At 42.7% G+C, this 19840-nt stretch overlaps 3 protein-coding genes across 4 annotated transcripts; 2 read left to right on the forward strand and 1 right to left on the reverse strand.

Moving 5' to 3' along the window:
• Nucleotides 1–464: 464 nt before the first annotated feature.
• arl13a (ADP-ribosylation factor-like 13A) lies at nt 465–4780 on the reverse strand. 2 transcript variants are annotated; one of them, XM_084688572.1, is made up of 10 exons: nt 4607–4780; nt 3253–3369; nt 3082–3152; nt 2514–2763; nt 2301–2406; nt 1991–2199; nt 1763–1871; nt 1397–1658; nt 1166–1282; nt 465–1061 (listed from the first exon to the last, which is right to left on the reverse strand). In XM_084688572.1, exons 1-10 carry the CDS (start codon nt 4624–4626, stop codon nt 1006–1008), a joined length of 1317 nt encoding a protein of 438 aa, XP_084544698.1. In that variant the 5' UTR covers nt 4627–4780; the 3' UTR covers nt 465–1005. The 2 variants fall into 2 exon arrangements, with proteins under 2 accessions (XP_084544698.1, XP_084544763.1); XM_084688637.1 differs by lacking the exon at nt 4607–4780 and adding an exon at nt 3673–3977.
• A 3470-nt stretch (nt 4781–8250) lies between these two features.
• xkrx (XK related X-linked) lies at nt 8251–14775 on the forward strand. Its single transcript, XM_084688480.1, has 3 exons — nt 8251–9112; nt 12648–12910; nt 13014–14775. Exons 1-3 carry the CDS (start codon nt 8742–8744, stop codon nt 13886–13888), a joined length of 1509 nt encoding a protein of 502 aa, XP_084544606.1. The 5' UTR covers nt 8251–8741; the 3' UTR covers nt 13889–14775.
• Nucleotides 14776–15070: 295 nt separating this feature from the next.
• On the forward strand, nt 15071–19840 carry nox1 (NADPH oxidase 1). Its single transcript, XM_084698205.1, has 13 exons — nt 15071–15115; nt 15323–15418; nt 15573–15683; nt 15860–15944; nt 16308–16453; nt 16631–16812; nt 17000–17126; nt 17250–17342; nt 17530–17771; nt 17937–18099; nt 18319–18465; nt 18548–18672; nt 18792–19840. Exons 1-13 carry the CDS (start codon nt 15071–15073, stop codon nt 18916–18918), a joined length of 1689 nt encoding a protein of 562 aa, XP_084554331.1. The 3' UTR covers nt 18919–19840.

Genomic DNA, 19840 nt, shown 5'->3' on the forward strand with positions numbered 1-19840 from the left:
CTTTGGAAGCGTAGGCCTATTGAAATTATTTTACTCACTGAATACAGGCCTACTGTAAAGTCTAAATGTCAAATTAAATCCATTTGTCTTAGTAGTGATGGGTTGTTTTCAAAAACAGCTATCTGGCATAAGTAAACTTAAAGAACATATATAATGAAAAGGGACAAAACCTCGTTTAACCGGTAAGGCCTCCTAGAATGCAAAACCGAAGTAATACGATTTGTACTGCCATGTTATTCATTTCAAATGGCCCTGTGGTAGATCTGTTTCCAGACTTATTGAGGGACATAAAAATCATGCATGTCACTTTTCTTGAGAGGCTAATACTTTGGCACAGAACTGCACATACGTATTGTATGCATGAAAACATTTGTACGATTGTAGATATTTCCTGTCAGGTTGCATGATTGTGAAATTGAGGGCAATCCATCAAGTCTAAAAAGTCAAATCATGTAGGAAGCATGCACGTTTATTACAGATGTTTATTTCTTGTTTTCAGTCCACGCTCCAAAAGTTCCTCACATTTTACGCTTAATTTACAGAACACTTGGGGAACATTTGTCAAATAAATGTAGAAAAAGGTAAATATATACATCATGTCTTACACACACACTTACAGTTGAATATTATGGCCAAGTTTACATCATCAGGAAAGTATTGTTTTTAACAGTAACATTTAAGAAATAACAGTAATACATCCATACCAAACAAAAGAAAACACAAATAGCACTAAACAGAAATTGGGGGTTACACAATGTCAACAATGAACAAAGTATCAGTTCAAAAGATTTGAAAATCTTCTTCAGTAATCCATGGTCAGGATTTGATTTCATGTATGGTTATGGTGCAGGCTGGGCAACATGTCGCAGGCCTCCGTATCTCTGTGATGGCTTTGTGTCCTGGGGGGGATGGTCACTAAGGTGTCACTGCATGATCATAAACTTAGACTGCTGTTGTCGTCAGCAGACCCCGTCGTCACACACAAGACCCAGGACCTTCTTACTTTTACTGAGCTTGATCTTGACGTTCTTTCAAAGCCAAAATCGCTTTTCGGTAAAGATCTGCAGGAGACAGGGAAATCATGTATCTTATACAAATGGCATTGTGTACAACAAAATATAGTTTGAATTGCATTGGGAGTCTAGAGAAATAGCATGGGGCTCACCAAAGGTTGTTGAGAGGTCGACTGGCTGGGATAACTCTGCCGGCACCTTCTCTGTGTTGATCTTGTTCTTCTTCTTCACTTTCGCAGCTTTCTTCTTTTTCTTCTTCTCCTCTTTACCTATAAGCGACATAATGCAAATGTTGAACATATCTGTTAAAAGCATAACAAAAAGCAACAGTTCCTTATAAGCTGTTCAAATTCTCAATCATATATCCTTCTATACGTGCCTACCTTTGGCAGGTTTGTCCTCATTATCAAGTAATTCTGGACGGTCAAGGGTCTCTTCTTTCACTTTTGTCTTGCATTTCAGTTTGCCTCGTTTAGGCGTTATCAGGGCTCTGCTGGCCTTCTCTTTCTGCCCACCATTCTCTTGGTCTGCCTCTGTGCCCTCAACCTCCTCTTCCTCATTCTCTCCTCTTTTGCTTTTCTCTGTGTCCTTGATTTTGACCTGCTTTTTCTTCTTTTTTTTAAATGTATTTTTTAGAGTGCTCTCCTAGCAGATAAGCAAAAGTGACAGATCAGTGTATAATTCTGACACACACAATGTATTGCAATGGGTGTGGCATCTTCCCCAAGATCTGTATGTATTTTCTCTACCTTATTCAACATATTTCGAATAGGCTGCAGTGTGCTTCCAGTCTTGGCCTTTTTGTCTTTCTCTTGTGGCCGGGGAACATGTCGGAGATCTGTCTTGCTAGCACGTATTCTGCACAACAAAGACCAGACTTTACCAGACAAAATATGATACTTTAGATTCAACACCAAGATATAAGATAAACATCATCATTTTGGGTAAGCCTGTGTGAATGCCTTTCGATCTCTCACTTTTCCACTTTAGGTTTGTTGCGGCTTTTCTCTCCTTTCCCTCGTCGATCTTTCTCCTGAGGAGGTGCCAAAGGTGTCCTGCTATCCCTGGCAATGCGCGCACAGAGTTCTGGGTAATCCAAACAGATGGCCCGCAGAAGCCAGCGGAGACCACGCAAAGTCTTCCTGTCCGACCAGCGCCGGAGGTCCATTAAGGCCGCGCAAGGCTCCTGAGGTCGAGAGAGAGAGGAGATCATCACGTCTGCATGGAATCTAACAGAATGAATCTTTCAGCTTTTGAGTTTGTGTAAGTGACACTTTTAGGACTCACAATGTGGCACAAAGAGCGGCTCTGGTTCACCAGCCTCTCCAGTGACAGGATCTCAATCAGCTCACTGCCCAGCAGAGCATTCATCTTGTCCTGTTTGTTGGCCAGCCTAGAAAAAATAATACAAAAATGCATATACAAAATCAAATTAATTGTACTAATGGTATACAAATCTCCTCATCGATAGTCTGTGACAGATATATGAGGGATCCTCACACTAAGAGTGGTTTCCCAGCCACTCTGGGCTGCTTGAGCAGGTCACCAAGAAGCTCCTTGACCTCCTTGATCCTGTGTCTGTCACTGGAGTCTACCACAAAGATGACCCCATGCACATCTCCATAGTGGTCACTCCATGCTCCTCTGGCCTCCGGGGCTCCGCCTGTGTCCAGCAGGGTCACCAAGAAGTTCTCCACTCTCAGCTCGGTGCGGACACACCCATGTGTCGGACCTACATCCCCTGGTGGCACTGCCGACAAACACAGTAACCTGAATCAGTAACCGCAAACTGAAGGGTTCTGTTTGTGTTCTGGAAAGGAAGATTGTTAGTGTGTTTAGGGAGTCAGGTGTCTAAGTGGTTAGGGAATCGGGCTAGTAATCTGAAGGTTGCCAGTTCGATTCCCGACCATGCCAAATGAGGTTGTGTCCTTGGGCAAGATACTTCACCCTACTTGCCTTGGGGGGAATGTCCCTGTACTTACGGTAAGTCACTCTGGATAAGAGCGTCTGCAAAATGACTAAATGTAAATGTAAAATGTGTTTCAGGATTCAGTGACATTTAATTTACCTCCTAGCATCCCCTTGACAGAGGATGTTTTTCCCGCTTTGTCAAGACCAACTACCAGGACATTGACTTTCCTGTGTGAAAAACAATATTGTAGTTTATTTAAACTGTGTTGAAGAGAGGGTAGAAATATCACATTGGGCTAATTGGATTTTGAGAGGCAAACTGTTTCACCTTAAAGGTTGCTGGATCTTGGAAACCCAGCTGCAGCAGTTGCTCATCAGGTTGAACATGTTTAGTTGAGGAGAGCAAGGCGAGCACAGGGGCCACCATTTTCTCTGGAGCTCGTACCTGGAACCAGATGGCAGACCTTATTGTAAGACAGGGTTGACCAGCCAAGTCTACCTGGCAGCTGTTTGTGTTCCACATGCATCAGGGACTGCATATGGCGACATGTCTGAAGAGGGACAACACTAAATCTGCAATCCAATTGCTTCCCCCTCAAAGTGTCAGCACTTTTTTATATATTATATTACTTTTTGGTCCACAGTTTATACTTAAACTGCAAAAAGACTCCTCAGCTCTCAAGCTATAAGTTTCCAGTTCTGGTATTGACCAGGTTCAAGTTATTCATATCATGTTTGGGCACATTACCTGGTGTCTGCTGTCACAAGTTGTTTGTGTTGTGTGTTGTCTGGTCTGGTCTGGTCTAATCATTCTCTTTCTCTTTCCCTGTATGTACAGTATGTATGTAATTATTTACGTATGTTGTGTGTGTTGCTTGTATGTGTGTGTGTATGTTTATGTAATGTATCTGAGGAGTCTGAGGTGTAAGACTGTACGTGTATTAAATAAATCCAGCTGGCTTCAGCCCTCTGTTCAGTGCATCTGTTCAGGTCTTCTAATCTCCTAAAGCCTAGACTGACTCACTTAGTGTGAGTTAGAGTGACTGCTTCTCACAGTGAACAACACTGACCCTATTTAGGTCCCAGCCACTGACCAGGCTGTGTCCTTAGTCTGTTCAAATGAGCCAATAGCTGCAGTTAAAAATACAGACTGATTAAAGAAAGACCACTGAATGAAGTCAATAAAAGGAAGCATGAATAGTGAAAACACAAATTCAATATTTAGTGTGGCCTGAGACTTTTTCTCACTTCTATACACATGATACCTATATGGTCAGTTTCTTTAATTAGCTTTTTGCTTCTATGCAATAGTTTAGAATATCAAACAGCAAAAGTATACCAACTAACTATCTATTGACAATGTATGTGACTTAATTATTCCCAATACAACTCAAAGAAAAATATTTTCTTATGAACACAAAGTACTGTCAACAACTTGGTAATGTAAACCATAAGCAAAAGGTTCTGTAACTTCAGTGTTCTATATCAAAACATACAACAATAAATAAGGTATCAGATAAAGGATACATCCACACAACATATTACTCACACTGGCACATGGGGTTACCCTTAATTTCATATTTATATCTACACCCTTGCAACAGAAAATTCAAATAAGATTTAAAAAAGACAAAAAGATTTCAAAAACAGAAAGTTGATCAATAGTTTGTCTGAATACTTACCATAAGATGTCTGCTTCCATGCGTTTGTTTGTTTGTACTGTTCTTGTGGCATATTGCAGGCGACAGCTAAAAGCTAATTAGGCTCAAATGATGCCACAAATCCCTTGGTCACCTCATTTGGGAGGAGCAACCTGAGAAACACTGTGTTGACTTATCAACCAATTACACAGGTCCTTGGAAGATCTGCCACTCCTATTGGACAGCATGCCTCACCTTGTGATCAGGATCATGTCCCCATGTCCCATTTTAACATCAATGTGTTTTGTAATTTGATGTGGAAATTATGCCACCATGCAAGTGTCTGAAAGAGGAAACACCCATTATGAAAGAATAACATGAGATGGCGTGCATGAACAACCACATAGCAGATGATGACATACTTTGGCAGCGTTTGTTTACATGACAGGGGGTCATGTGATGTGGTGACCAATCCCAGCGTCAAGGCATACCTAGAATCTCATCAACCCTAATTTGGTTCAATCTGATCTTTGCTCTCTGTGACATCTCTACTGAGGGAATGAAAGAGGTGGTCATTTGTTATGTAAACAGAAACTAACTACACTGTTTATACAACACAGAGTTTAACACAGCAAAATACATCAGTGTCCAAAAGTCAAATACAAATTAGTATTTTGTTTTTAAACCAAGCTTCAAGCATTCTTTCTTTTAACTTTTGCATCTTTTAGTTATTTACCCTATCCAACGTATTCTACACAGCTTCAGTTGTATGGTTAAGACTTTGGGACCTTGATGAAAGTGACACTACCACAAAGTAGCCTCCAGTTGAAAAAGGTATAGCCTAAGTGTCATAACACAACATCTAAACCCCATGCCCAAATCTTATTATAAAACCATTATCAATACAATAATCAACATGGAAAGACATTGTTTTTACATTATTGTTACATTGACACATTTTAACATTAGGAAGTGATGCAGTCATTCAAAACAAACACTAGATGTCCTCAAACTCACAAGATCCCTTTCCACCTTAAGCGGTGACGTCAAAATATTTGCATAAGAGTCTGTGTTGTGTTTCTACAGATTATATGACATGAGCAGGAAATAATTTTCCAAGAGACCAAATAAGTCTCTTTAGATGAGAAAGGCCAAGCCTATTTCAAGGAAACGTTCATCTAAAGGTATCACTAAAGGTACATAAAAGAAACCCTGATCCTTCACTAGCTGCAGTGTGACGTGATTATAGACATGACATGACTGAGGAAATACCTGTGACAGGATATATTCTGAGGGGTTATCCACTTATAGACATTGTTTGCGTCATTTAATCAGGTTGCATGGAAACAACTTCCTGCACTGCCTTTTGTGTCTTCATCTTGTTAAGTCATTATCCCAATGTCCAATGGGGCATGGTTTACTGGTAATGTGCTGACTATACTCATCCAAGACTGACCACATCCCTCCTTCAGCTGCCAATAACACATATAAACACACACTACACACACATGCAGACACACATTAGCAACCCTGGCTCAATGTCCTCCTCATATCTCAAATGTATCTGACACCTGACCAGTACATGTCTGGATTAAGCTATATGTTGAATGTGTTCTACAGACCATCACACAATGTTTTTGCTGACTTGCTGAGGATTTGACGTATCCGGCTGATATCATGTGTTTGATTCAAACCATCGACTATCTAATAGCTCTCAGTTTGGTATAGAACTGGAATACGAGCACTTATTAGAACCATCAAAGACAGTCTCAATTTAACACTGCTTCCCCCATGGTTTTACGCATCCTCTGCACCCTGCAGCCACTGACTGACCTACTACAACACTGTCTAGCCAAGCACATGCATTAATAAGGACAAGGCCTCCAGCAGACCATGTAAATGCTGTTCACAATGCAGGCCTCAGGTCTGACTCATTGTCTGTTAGGCTACAGGAATTATTCACATCCTGGCTGCCGAGTCATGACTTTAGTTATTTATATTCTACTCTGATCTAAAGCTGTAATGTTGTATTAATACATTTGGAGCCTGTATGCAAGACTATGGTTCCATTTTTTTTTTTAAGCTACAGTGATCAAGATGTTGAATTAAATTATGATGGCGGAGTGATTTATAATGAAACAGATAGGATAGGAAGTTCCTTAAAAAAATGACTAAAAAAGTAACTTTGAAATGGAAATAACTGGCAGACGGAGCAGATGGTATTAATCTCAAGAACCTCCCAAATGAAATAAATTCCTGTTTGCATAGCAGTTAAGCAAACAGAATTGTTTTACATTTTGAAAACACTGCTCTGTTGTGTAGAAGATTGTGTTGAGTGTACAACTTGAACTGAAATGTTTGATTAAAGATCCATACATTGTTACAGCTGAGCTTTTTGACATTGAACTCCAAGCCATGCTTGTGTCCAATACTGTGAATAAGGACGCTTGTTCGGCAGTTGCACATGCTCACATAGCTCTGTTTCACACAGCCCTGGCACTGAGGAGGGCTGGCTCCGTCACAGTTGTGAAGCCTAAATAGGGAAAACAAGGACAACTGATCTCTGTGCCCTCTGCTGCCTAGCATAGCATGTTAGTATTACCAGTGAGATTGCAAATGTTTCCCCTAAAATATCAGCCTACCATAACACTAGTTGTGACACATTGTCGGAATAATAGACAGAAACCAATATGCTTAGTTATGTTGATAGGAGCTACTATCGCATAGACCAGAGTAAAAACACCACATCCTAAGATTAAATGGAAACCTTCTGTTCTTCACTCAAAATGTTCATTTTCAGTGTTTTTGGAAAGGAGAGAAAAAGGTGCATTGGTCTCTTTTCTAGAGCTGTATATCTGGGCAAAATTTCAGCCTTCTGCACACTGGCCATTCATTTGATACTATATCTGGGCAAAATGTTAACCTTCTAGACACTGGCCATTCATTTGATACGATAACTGGACAAAATGTTAGCCTTCTGGACACTGGCCATTCATTTGATACTATGGACAAAATGTCAGCCATCTGGACACTAGCCATTCATTTGATTCTACAACTAAAAGAGCACTGTCTGCACCTTTTTCTTTCCAGAAAACACTGATAAGGATAGTTTGGAGTAAGGAATAGAAAGGTTCAACTTGCAGTGGCCTCTTAAATTTAAACCTTTTGTTACGCACTTAAAATATAGTTTATCAACATTTACATTTATTCATTTAGCAGACACTTTTATTCAAAGCGACTTACAAGAAAGAGCTTGTACAAGAAAGAGCTTTGTAAGTCGCAAAAAGTGTATAGGTCCTTGATCATAAACAACAAGATAGCCCCAAGTTCAGGGACAAGCCATAACAACAAGGTTGGACCACCCTATCCAGAAAGCCTGGTTCTACCCAGCTAATGGGTAGAACCAGAAAAACGTGTAGTACAAATTACAAAGAAACAACATTGTTTGTCCTTTCCAAAAACGTTGAGAAGGAAAGTTTCGATTGAGGAACAGGATGGTTCAAATTGCAGTGGCCTCTTAAGCCTATGTCCAGAAGGTATGTTACTGTCAAAAGTATATGGCGCATTTGGAAATAAGGTCCGACAGCTGCGCCCACAGAATCAAGTGAGTTTAGGACCCTGGGGCATTGAGGTAATAACCCAGCCGAACGTGCATGTTAAGACACACCTGCTTAGCTCTCCGAAAAGAGACTGCATTTGTTTTTTATTTTGCAGTAGGCTAAAAGGAATGTCGACACCACGACAGTACAAATTACAGGACAACTGTACTTTTGATAACACCGGAAGGACTAGCTGTGCTTTAAATGCACAGTTTGAAACTTCTTTCTCAATTTCGTTTGTGGGAGAGACATGTCGGCTTTTTAAAAAAGCGTAGTGGAAACTCTACATTTGTTTTTACGGTGACCACATGGTGTAGTAATGGCATGCAACAACACATTGAAGATCGCTGGTTGCAGCTGGAAAGACTGGGCAAAGACTACAAGATGATCGTAGGAAGGCAAAAGAAGTAAAACTTTATCAAAACATTCATTGAAGATGGATTGATGGGAAGATGGAATCACAAGGATTAATATAGACGCAATCGGGCTTTTATAAAAAGGATCCGATAATGGATATTGTTGGGTGTCAACAGTTCTGTGCTTGAAAGCTCCATTTGTTTACGCTTACCTTTTGCCAAATGACCAAACTCATCATGGAGGAACACTACGACCCAGTTGACACGGAGATTATGGAGGCCGAGAAATCCCAAAATGAATCTCCCCAAATGGAAAACGGAGTCATGCTTGTGGTCAATCACAGTAACATCCAACCGCCCTTCAGCGTGGTGCTTGCCACCCTTCTGTATTGTGCGGAATTTGTCAGCGCATCAGTGCTGTGCAACAAATACTACAGGAGCCATGACGACATCTGGCTAGGTTTGACAATTACTTTCATGTTGGTGCCTGCTATATTGACCCAGCTGGCGCTTACATTCATCCACAGAGACCTCGGAAGAGATCGACCTCTGGTCCTCTTCATGCATTTACTGCTCATGGGTCCTCTCATTCGGTAGGTAGCCTATATGGGCACTCATGGGCGTCGTTATATTAACAGTGATTTATTACTACGTACACTTGCAGAGTGCTTTAGCTTGTGAGTGAGAGCCGCAGTACTTGCCCAGAGAGATCATGCAGACATGGGACCATAAGGATTGTATGCGACTCCCTGGCCCAATAAACCGGTTTGATTTTCAGTGAAGGGGGCACCAGTGAATCCCTATGAATAAAGCTGATATAAAACCCTGTTGGTCACACTGTTGTGCCCAGATGAAAAAACACTGTGTGTACCAAGTCTCATAACTTGTCAGTTTGTCAAAGGGTGTCTGTTTGCAGCAAGACCGGTTTGACAGTGATTCATTTGTTCAGCAGAGAAGTAAAATGTGGGGGTGGAGTCTTGAGTGGTTCAGGCTAATGTTTTGAAACATTTATGCGATTATTTAGTTAACTTGGACTGCCATGTAACTTAGAAGGTCAAGCATCATGTAAAGGTCCAGTGTTGCATTTTTGTGCATAGATAGTAAAGATAATGTCAATGAAGTGAGTTAATACAGTTGCAAATACTGGGTCAGATATTTGAATATCTTGAAGACTTACAGGTGGACAGAAACAGGCATCTTTGTCATGTTGCTTAAAAGTACAGCTCTGATTCATGTGGTTCCTAAAGAGATGACAATGCATATTAAAGCTACCGACAGCAAAGCTACAAATGCCCCACCTAGTATTGCTCATCGGGTAACTGACCAATTGGCATGGGCCAAGTCAGCACATGAGACATTGTGAGTGCAATTCATGCAAGTGCTCTGCACCCCTATGGCTTTTACTCTGTTTAAATGGATCAAGGTCATGGTTTAGTCGTTACAGTTCTATAATTAGCACACACAAGGTAATTGTGAGCCATGGGAGATGGCAGTCCCCCAGAGGAAGAAGCCACACTCAGTATCATTCACTCTCACTGGTCTAGGTACTTGCTGCTTGGTTGTATTAGACTGAGGTTGTTGAAGGGCAGAGAGACTCTCTAGGCAAGAGGAGGATTAACAAAGTAATGTTGATGAGAAACACAAGCAGATATTATCTGTGTCAGTGGTTCTATGCTGAATTCTTTTTTAAACATAGCCTATTCTCAATGCTTTTGGATTCAGATTATAATGTGTAATTAGTGTTTCAGATGATTGATGTATGTTTGCATACTTTGACTTGAGGTAATGTTATGAGGACTATTAGGCCCATCGATCACCACTGCTCACAAGAAGCAATGGGCGTTTCCTGTCCAGCTTGGTGGGTGAAGTCATCTTTGATATACAGCTAAGTCAGTGCAATTCAATACAACATATTTCCTAGCAACCCAGGGAGAGGGTTCAAATGTGGCTGTACAGCTTGTTATAATAGACCAGGAATGCACTGTAGACTATGAAGATTCAGTTGTGAAAGTCAGGAATTGTACAGTGGGATACACTATTATGCTCGGGCCTATCCTATGTGCATTCTGATGATAAAAGTGACCCACTACTTGGTACTGAGTAGAGCAACATCTTGTCACGCTGGGGATAAGTTTCCTGTTTTGTTGATTGCAGCAGGTTATTGAGGGAGGTGTCTACCATTGTGGGTGGGAAGTTGTGCCAGGCAGCCAAAAGGGTTGATGCAAAAGATTTGAGACTTAAGAGTGAGTCTGCAGGAGGAGAAGTCAGACAGGTGTTCAAAGTTCTAACAGTTTTTCAAGACCGTTAACAGAGCCAACAGGTTAGCCACCCTGTTTATTGTGTTTATTGTCCCCAACCTTGGGATAGCCACCCTGTTTATTGTCCCCAACCTTAGGATAGCTGTTGCTGGGGTAAGGAAATAAATCTGCCCTCTTTTGAGCTTGCAAATTGCAGAACCACTTCCTCCATTCGTTTATCTAAACAGCAACGCTACAACATCTCCCAATATGCTGCCTTAGACTATACGCGACACAGGGTCTTAAGGCAAGGGCAGAGTGAGTTTCTCCACCTGTAGTAAAGTTTCTGCATTGGGTGGCCAAACCCTGTTCTGGCTTGTCCCGTAATGACTCCCCCCTCCCATCCCACCCCCAAGGGCTAAGAAATCAACATACTAGCCTAGTTCACACATTCAGTTACACCCTGTCTTACTGCCAACTGTGACTTGACTAACAGTTGCAGGTTGTTAAGGGTACTTTATAGAATTATAACATTGCATTTAGCCTTGGATTGACTGTTGATAAGGCCTGAGGCTCAGCTTGGTTATGCCTAGTGGCTGTGGAGCTAAACAGGATGTGTATTTGTTGCAAAAGTGGGCTAATTCCTGACAACACAGACAGATATACCTTATCCTTTGTTCATTGGGTATTTCAGTGCATATCCGTGGTTTAGAGGTTCTGATGTGCTGACAGTGTGTTCTCCAAGTCTTCCTGCATTCTCAGCGCTACGTAATGCCAAGTCTCCCGATAAGGGCTGTCTGTAAACGATGGTCTTGTGACGGCTCCCCCTCTTGCTGTAGTCTTTGCCCAAGTCATAAAAGGCAGAGACGACCTTCTAACCGTATTCTTACAAAGATAAGCTCGCAGAAGACGCCTAGACCCAACCCCTTTCCTCCCGACTGGCGCAGGTCACAAACAGGTCGAGTAAAGACCAGGAGCTGAGTTGTTCCTTTGCACTGAAAGCATTCGTAAACCACAACAGCTGATGAAACACTAGCTGAATATGACTGTGCAGTGAACTATGTGTCGGTAGAGCTGGCTGTGTGTGTTTGTCTTCTCCTCAAAACCCATGGCCAAAGAAGGAGTTGATTTGGATTAAAAAGACAACATTCCAGTGTTCCGAGTTGCTGTGGGATTTTCTTCTCTGGGGGTGGATCCCAAGGTCCTAGGTCCTTTTAGTTGTTTGGAGCCTTTTAGCACATGGTTGATATTGGCTTTGTTCATATTATATCACTTAAAAACAGACAACTAGCAATAGGATATGACATGTACGGATAGCATTTAGTGAAGAAACTACAGATCCTCATCTATTCCTCTACACTACTTTTGTGTTCCTGTTGTTGACAACAGTGGACGCATTTACCTTGCAAAGGGAAATGGAACACACCCTTCTTAGGTTTCAGTGTCAGTCCTTTCCTCAGAACTGACCATCATATTATAGTTTCTACCTTAGATTGCCCTCTGGTGTAGCTATACCATTACAAGTAAACACATTACATTTATTGATTTCACGGATGAGTTATTACACTATTACTGCTATTACAGTAAAATATGCTGGCTAATCCAATGTGTGTCAGAAGGAAACCTAAAGTAAACAGGATATTCCAACCTCCTTGTAATGATTTTCTTAAGACATTTCTCCCCAACTCATACATTTACATAGAAAACTGTGTCTGGTATGCTAACAAAACGAAAGTAGTTGAGCGCCATTAAACCGTCTGCCACAGGAGATTGTTTTAGTCAGCCTGTCCTCGTCAGCCTGTCATGTACTGCCCTCTGGTGGTGTCATGTACTGCCCTCTGGTGGTTGTAATATATTACTGCATTCTCATTGGTTTTGTCGTTCCTTTCAGGTGTTTCGAGGCTTTGGTTGTCTACTTCAAGTCAGGTAAAAAAGAGGAGCCCTATGTCACCATCTCCAGGAAGATCAACCTTATGAAGAAAGGCCAGAACATACCCATGGAATGGGAGATCGGACACTCTGAACGCAAGTTGGCCACTCATCGGAACGCCTTCAAACGCACCGCAGTGATCCAGGCCTTCCTTGGCTCCACCCCCCAGCTCACCCTGCAGCTCTATGCCACCATCCAGGAGAAATGCATCATTATCCCTCGACGTGAGACATAAATCATGTTGAAAGTAAATTGACAGTGACAGTCTTAGTTGTTTTTTGAATCACTATTGAATCACTATGCTATTGTTGTTGTTTGTCTTTCCAGTTACTCTGATGATCATCGCCCTGGTCTCCATTACTTACGGTGCTCTTGTGTGTAGCGTTCTGGCCATCCAGATCCGTTATGATGACTACAAGGTCCGGCTCCGCCCCGCCGCCTACATCTGCATGATCCTGTGGCGAGGCCTCGAGATTGCCACACGGGTCACCTCATTGGTGCTCTTCAGCACGGCTCTCACCCATTGGGTGATCCCCGTGGGCCTGGCCAACCTGCTCCTCTTCTTCTTCCTGCCGTGGGCAGAGTTCTGGGCACGGCGGGGCTCGTTGCCAGAGAATGTGGAGAAGAACTTTGGGAAGCTGGACACCACGCTGGTGCTGTGCATGTTCATCTTCCTCTACGCCTGCATCAACATCTTCTGCTGGTCGGCAGTGCAGCTGGACCTGGCCCACAGGGATCTCATTGAGAAGAAGCAGGGCTGGAGCCGCCTTGCCGCGTACTACGGGGGCCGCTTTGTGGAGAACGCGGCCCTCATCGCCTTCTGGTACTTCTTCCAGTCGGACTTCTACGAGTATGTATGCGCCCCCATGCTGGTGGCCCAGCTGCTCATCTGCTACAGCCTGGCCGTGCTCTTCATGCTGCTCTTCTACCAGTTCTGCCACCCCTGCCGGCAACTCTTCAGGTACAACGTCCACGACTGCCTGCACTGCGTGTGCTGCCTGCGCTGCGAGTGCTGCTGCAGGCGGGGAGGAGAGGAGCGTGGACAACCCCACCCCTACGCCACCGCCGCCACCATGGTGCTGGTACCGGAGGAGCCGCTGGACCCCCCCCAGGAGCCCCAGCCTACCCAGCCCCCCGACCTCACCAGCCAACTGGGGGAACGGGAGACGGACAATGTGGATGACATCATGGTTGTAGTGTGAGGATAAGGCCTTGCGGGGTTAGTTATAATTTGGGCCAGTGCCACTAGGTGTCGTGTTGGCTTTGTGTTGTCAGAGTTGTTACACGTGAGGGGGACACATTATTTGGAGACAGACTGGGTTGTTTACACGTCACTACAGACGACACGGCAGACTCTCAGTGGTCTTTGGTTTAGTCTCTCAAACTGGCAATTCTTTACCAATAGTTATTAAAGAATAAAACCAAGCAGAACTGTCATTCATTGACAAATATTGTATGTAGAGAACCAGTGGGCCACAGGAGACCAAAGAATGTACTGGGGTTAGATATGTGGTGGTGGTGATGATGCACAATGGCAGCCTTGAGAGAGAGCGGTGTTGGGTCAGATACAGTGGGCCAGGTGTGTGGGAAACCTGCCAAGTGTCTCCTGCCTCAGGGACAGACTTGTCCAGGACTTCCCCCAGTGTGGTTTTCTGACAGACAAATACAATCTGTGACGTTGGATGCCTTTTTGTTTCCACTTTGAAGCAAATGCAGCACGGTAGGTGAAAAAACTCAGGTTTCGCCTTGAACTTTTCTTTCCTCTTCTCCTACCCCGCCCTGTTCAGTAAGATTTCATGAATGACTTGTATTGACCAGGTTTGTTCACTTTGCCTCAATGCTCTCTTTTACCTTTTTGCTTTTGCACAAAACCTGTCAAAAGATATTATGCTAAAATTTAGTATTTTGTGTGCCTCAATGTCATAAAACAAACACAAATATTTTAAATGTACGGATGTAGTTCATTCAAACCTTGATTATTGATAGAATATGAAAATTGTACTTTTATTTGTATGATCAGTTTTATTGCATGTGTAAGTGCCTTAACTACTGTATTGTGACTTGCTAAAATAAAGTTATTACAATAAAGCACCCTTTGTTTTGTTCACTCATTGTTTGATACCGGATCATTTGGATTAAGTCACAACTTCCTTATCTATTGGAACTGGAGGACCGAAGTGTCACGTACAATGGAAATGTTGACTTTCCTTAGGAATTTCAGAAGTCCACAAAGGCCACTGCTGGCTGTGTATTTCCTTGTCTCAATTTAGACCGTTCTTTGGTAGGCGTGGTTTTCAGCGGGCGTTCTATAAATCCCGCAGGCACTAAGGCAGCAGGTAAACTAGGTTTGGCAGTTAAGTGTGTTGAGAAGCAAGTCCATCAAAATGGGCCACTGGATTATCAACCATGGACTCACTTACTTCATACAGGTAAGAATGAAATTATGCCATTAATTAGATTTTTCAAAAGAGTGCTGCAGGTGAATTATAAATGCCTAATATGGGCTGCTTGTAGCATAGTGTGACAGTGCTCGGTCAATCGTTGGAGTCTCAACATTTCAGGGTTTATATTGTGGAAAATTATAGCTTGGCGGTAAGCCGTGATGTTGATATTCTGTCTCCTGGTTGGACCTGCAGGTGGTCTGGATGGCAATCAACATATTCCTCTTCGTCTGGTTCTTTTATATCTACGAGTTGGGGGATCAGTATTTCTACACTCGTCACATTTTGGGGGTGAGTGAATTTGGAAAGGATGAATTTGTCTATTTTACAGATCGACATTTTGTATTATAAAATTATAGCTTTGTTGTTAGATAGCTATAAGATATTGCAAGGTAGCACTTATTTGATTTCTAAATTCTAAATGCATTGTGATTTGGTTTGTCAGTCAGCGCTGGCTTGGGCCAGGGCTCCTGCAGCCGTCCTAAACTTCAACTGTATGCTCATCTTGCTGCCTGTGTGTCGGAACCTGCTCTCTCTCCTTCGTGGTTCCTTTATGGTGAGTTCCACAGGGCTCACACCCTCATTGTCGAGGTGTCTGCTCATGATGAAATAAGTTACTGCCAAATAATGGAGATATGTATCTGTTTATTACTAAGGTTAATAATAACCATAATAATTAGGGTTGAATTTGAACGCGTTACTCAGTCTCTGTGATGAACTACCATGTTTCAGTGTTGTGGGAGGACAATGAGAAAACAGCTGGACAACAATCTGAGTTTCCATAAGATGGTTGCATACATGATTGGCTTGATGACAGGTATGCAACTTGAATTATTTACAAACTACAAGAGCCAATAGGTTATTTTGAAATAATGAAAAATAACCACACGTTTGGCATTAAGTTTAATGATTAGGGGTTTCACAGGAACTTATTTGTTAAAAGGAAGTTCCGGATGAAAAGTTGTTAAATATTGAACAAAAACTAAAGGCATTGGATATGGAGAAAAGCTGATCTCTAACTAATATGCTTTCATAGTTTGGACCAATTAGTTCAACTTTTAGAAAAGTGGAACACTGATCTGTTTAATAATCTGAATCTCTGAGCAAAAATATCTTCCATTGGAATTTCCCTATTCCCTTCTAAGCTTGATTCAATAAAAAAATGTTCTTGTCCGGGCAGCTGTTCACACCATAGCCCATCTCTTCAACATGGAATGGTACTACAATAGTAGACAGGGGAAGTATGACACGCTCAGCACAACTCTATCGAACCTGGGAGACGAGGATGATGAGACATACCTGAACCCTTTCAGATCCCTCTCTGATGTGAGTTCATAACCTCTACTGCTGTCAACAACTCATCATGTCATGTCTCTTTTGAGCAATAGGCTAAGACAGCAGAAATCCCTATAGTTATGGTCATGTCTTGTCCCTAAATAAAAGTGTAAAAAAATCCCCAAATCACGTGATTAATTCAGTGTTCTTTGGTTGGTTGTCCCTCAGACTCCCTCCTATATCGTGTTCACCACCATTGCTGGGATTACAGGGGTGATTATCACGCTCTGCCTCATCCTCATCATCACTTCCTCTATGGAGGTCATCAGACGCAGCTACTTTGAGGTCTTCTGGTACACACACCACCTCTTCATAGTATTTTTTGCTGGCCTGGTCATCCATGGGGCTGGGTAAGGCTCTCCTTGATTATGACAGTTCTCCTTTCGTCCTGTGAACTCTACTTGCTGACTACCTGTTACCATAGTTATACATGTTTAGAATCCTGTTACTCCCATGTTGTTGTGTGATTCTTTTTCATAAAACACATGGTGACAGTTGGGAGAGGTGCTTACTCACTTCCTCTCACTTCCTCCTCAGACGCATTGTGCGGAGTCAGCAAAACATCGGCTCACCGTACAACCTCACCTACTGTAAAGACGATTTGGATGACTGGGGGAAAAAACCAGAGTGTCCTATTCCGCAGTTTGCAGGGGGGTTTCCACAGGTGAGAGTTTCCTCAGTGACAGATGCGTTCTTTCCATTTGGACTTCGTGAGATCATTGGTTTCCTGTCAAATCAGTAGGGAGATGGTCCTAAAAAATACAAACATTGACAATGTGCCAAACAGACTTGGATGTGGGTGATTGGTCCCATGGTGATCTACTTGTGTGAGAGGTTGCTGCGATTCATCCGTTACATGCAGAACGTCCAGTACAGAAAGGTATGTGTGCTGCTACCTGCCGGCTCTCTGCTCTCCCCCTCTAGGTCCAACAGCTATGCTGTGACACTTTTGTAACTTAATATCTCTCTCTTTCTCTCTTTGCATTCATTCCTCCTCCCATCTCTCCATCTCTACCTCGCTCCTTCGCTTGTCTCTCCCTTCCCTCGTCCCTCCATCCCTGTCCCAGATTGTTATCCGGCCATCCAAGGTGTTGGAGCTGCAGTTGGTGAAGAACGGATTCAAGATGGATGTTGGTCAGTATGTCTTCCTCAACTGCCCGGAAATCTCCCCACTGGAGTGGCACCCCTTCACCATGACCTCCGCCCCTGAGGAGGACTTCTTCAGCGTCCACATCCGTTCTGCAGGCGACTGGACCCAGAAGCTCATCAGCATGGTGGAGCAACTGCCCGAGGGGGCACAGGGTCCCAAGTAGGTCCACCAAACCAGTTGGAACAGAGACCGTATTTCTAGCATCACTCATGAACATGAAACTAGAACAGCTTCTTGGATCCACAGCTAGGTTTCTGATTTTTTTTTATCTATGCCGTCTTCCTTTTGCTTTTGCTGTGGTGTGATTGTTGACTTCTCCCTCAGAATGGGGGTGGATGGTCCATTTGGGACAGCGAGTGAGGATGTCTTTGACTATGAGGTCAGCATGCTGGTTGGTGCTGGTATTGGAGTCACCCCGTTTGCTTCTATCCTCAAGTCCATCTGGTACAAATTCAAAGAATCCAACCCTAAGCTACGAACCAGAAAGGTAAAACATTGGACAGATATCAGGCCAAAACTTGAACTCCTTTAAACCTGTCCAGCTTGTTTCTTTGCCATCAGACAACACTACCACAAAGTACCTACCTTTTGTGCAAAGAATTTGAAGGATGCTTTTCTGCTGTGTGAAGGCATTGTCATTAGTCTTGCATGTCTGCACTGTCCTGTCTGTTTGATTAACCACCTTGTGTTGACAACTTTTTCACAGATTTACTTCTATTGGCTGTGCCGAGAGACAAGTGCTTTTGAGTGGTTTGCAGATCTGCTGCAGGTGTTGGAGAGGGAGATGGAGGAGAGAGGCATGGGCGACTTCCTCACATACAAACTGTACCTCACTGGATGGGACCAGAGCCATGTATGTATTGGAGCCTATTTATACTACAATGACCAACAACAGAACTAGTTTCCTTTAACATTTTCTCCTCTCTTCCTGACAGGCCAATCATGTGATGGTTCACTTCGATCAAGACACGGACGTCGTCACAGGACTGAAGCAGAAAACACACTATGGCAGGCCAAACTGGGAAAAGGAGTTTGAACAAGTCCGCAATGAGAACCCAACGCAAGTTTATAACCAAATTTGATTGTACACATTCAAACACATGCTGCGGTTTAACACAGATTAAACCCTTCATTTAACATGCAACACATAGATAACGCTGTCCTGTTGTTGTCCTATAGGTCAGTGGTGGGGACATTCCTGTGTGGCCCAGCAGCTTTGGCAGATGTCCTTGCAAAGAAATGTGTGAAGTACTCAGACGTAGATCCCAGAAAGACCAAATTCTACTTCAACAAGGAAAACTTCTGAGCTGAGATTATTCCCTCTTTGAAGGACAAGCTTTGCTCTTTCAAAATATCGGGTTTGCAAAACAAGTTTTTTGCATCAGCGGAACACAATAGTGTTGAAACTCAGTTTGACAGAGCTGGCAGTCTCTGTGACTCCTACAATAGGTGTGTTTAAATACCTGTAGGATTCTACCTCCACAAAATAACTCGGAGCACATCACAAATAATAAATGTATTCATTTAGAAAAAGTCATTTTACAGCCTTGTAGTGTGATGTCAAGCCTGCTCAGGTATTGGCTCTTGTTCCTTAACCTTTCAGTGATGAGTCAGGTAACCGTCATCCATAAAAAGCCTTTGTGTGCTGCTGGATAGCATTGCTGATTACTGTTTGTGACAGTAATGTTTGTGTTGGTAGTGATCAAGGTTGGTGGCTGTGTTAAGAGGTGTGGTCCATGTTACGTCATCTTTTTGACAGGTGTACGTGTTCCAGGGTCCGCACATTAGGATCGACAGGACAGAAAGTTGAATCCTCTTAAACTCGAGGATTGACTATTGCCGTTGTCACCTATCCTCTTTCAGGTCTGTTTTACTGTTGTGTTCATGTTCAGGTCTTATCTCGTTTTTACGGCTCCTCCTGAGTTAAAGTCCCATAAGATATGTTACCAATCAGTTATTTGTTTTGGGGTGTGTTTGTCCATGTTTGGTCAGACACAAGGAAATTAGAAATGTTTTTGGGAAATAGTCTTATTTCTAGATACACCATAAAAGAGAAGGAAGTATGGTCAAGGTGATTCCCATCAGTCATGTAGTCTATTCTGAGTCATGCACTGAAGAAATCACTGCTAGACTTTGTTACTTAAATCCACAAGGTCAATTGTATAGCATCTTGCAACTTATCACCCTCACAATCTGTTTGTAAATGATAAAACACAAAACAAATTAAA

The sequence above is a fragment of the Hypomesus nipponensis genome, chromosome 1, assembly GCF_054491055.1.
Source record: "Hypomesus nipponensis isolate SF chromosome 1, ASM5449105v1, whole genome shotgun sequence".
Taxonomy (NCBI): domain Eukaryota; kingdom Metazoa; phylum Chordata; class Actinopteri; order Osmeriformes; family Osmeridae; genus Hypomesus; species Hypomesus nipponensis.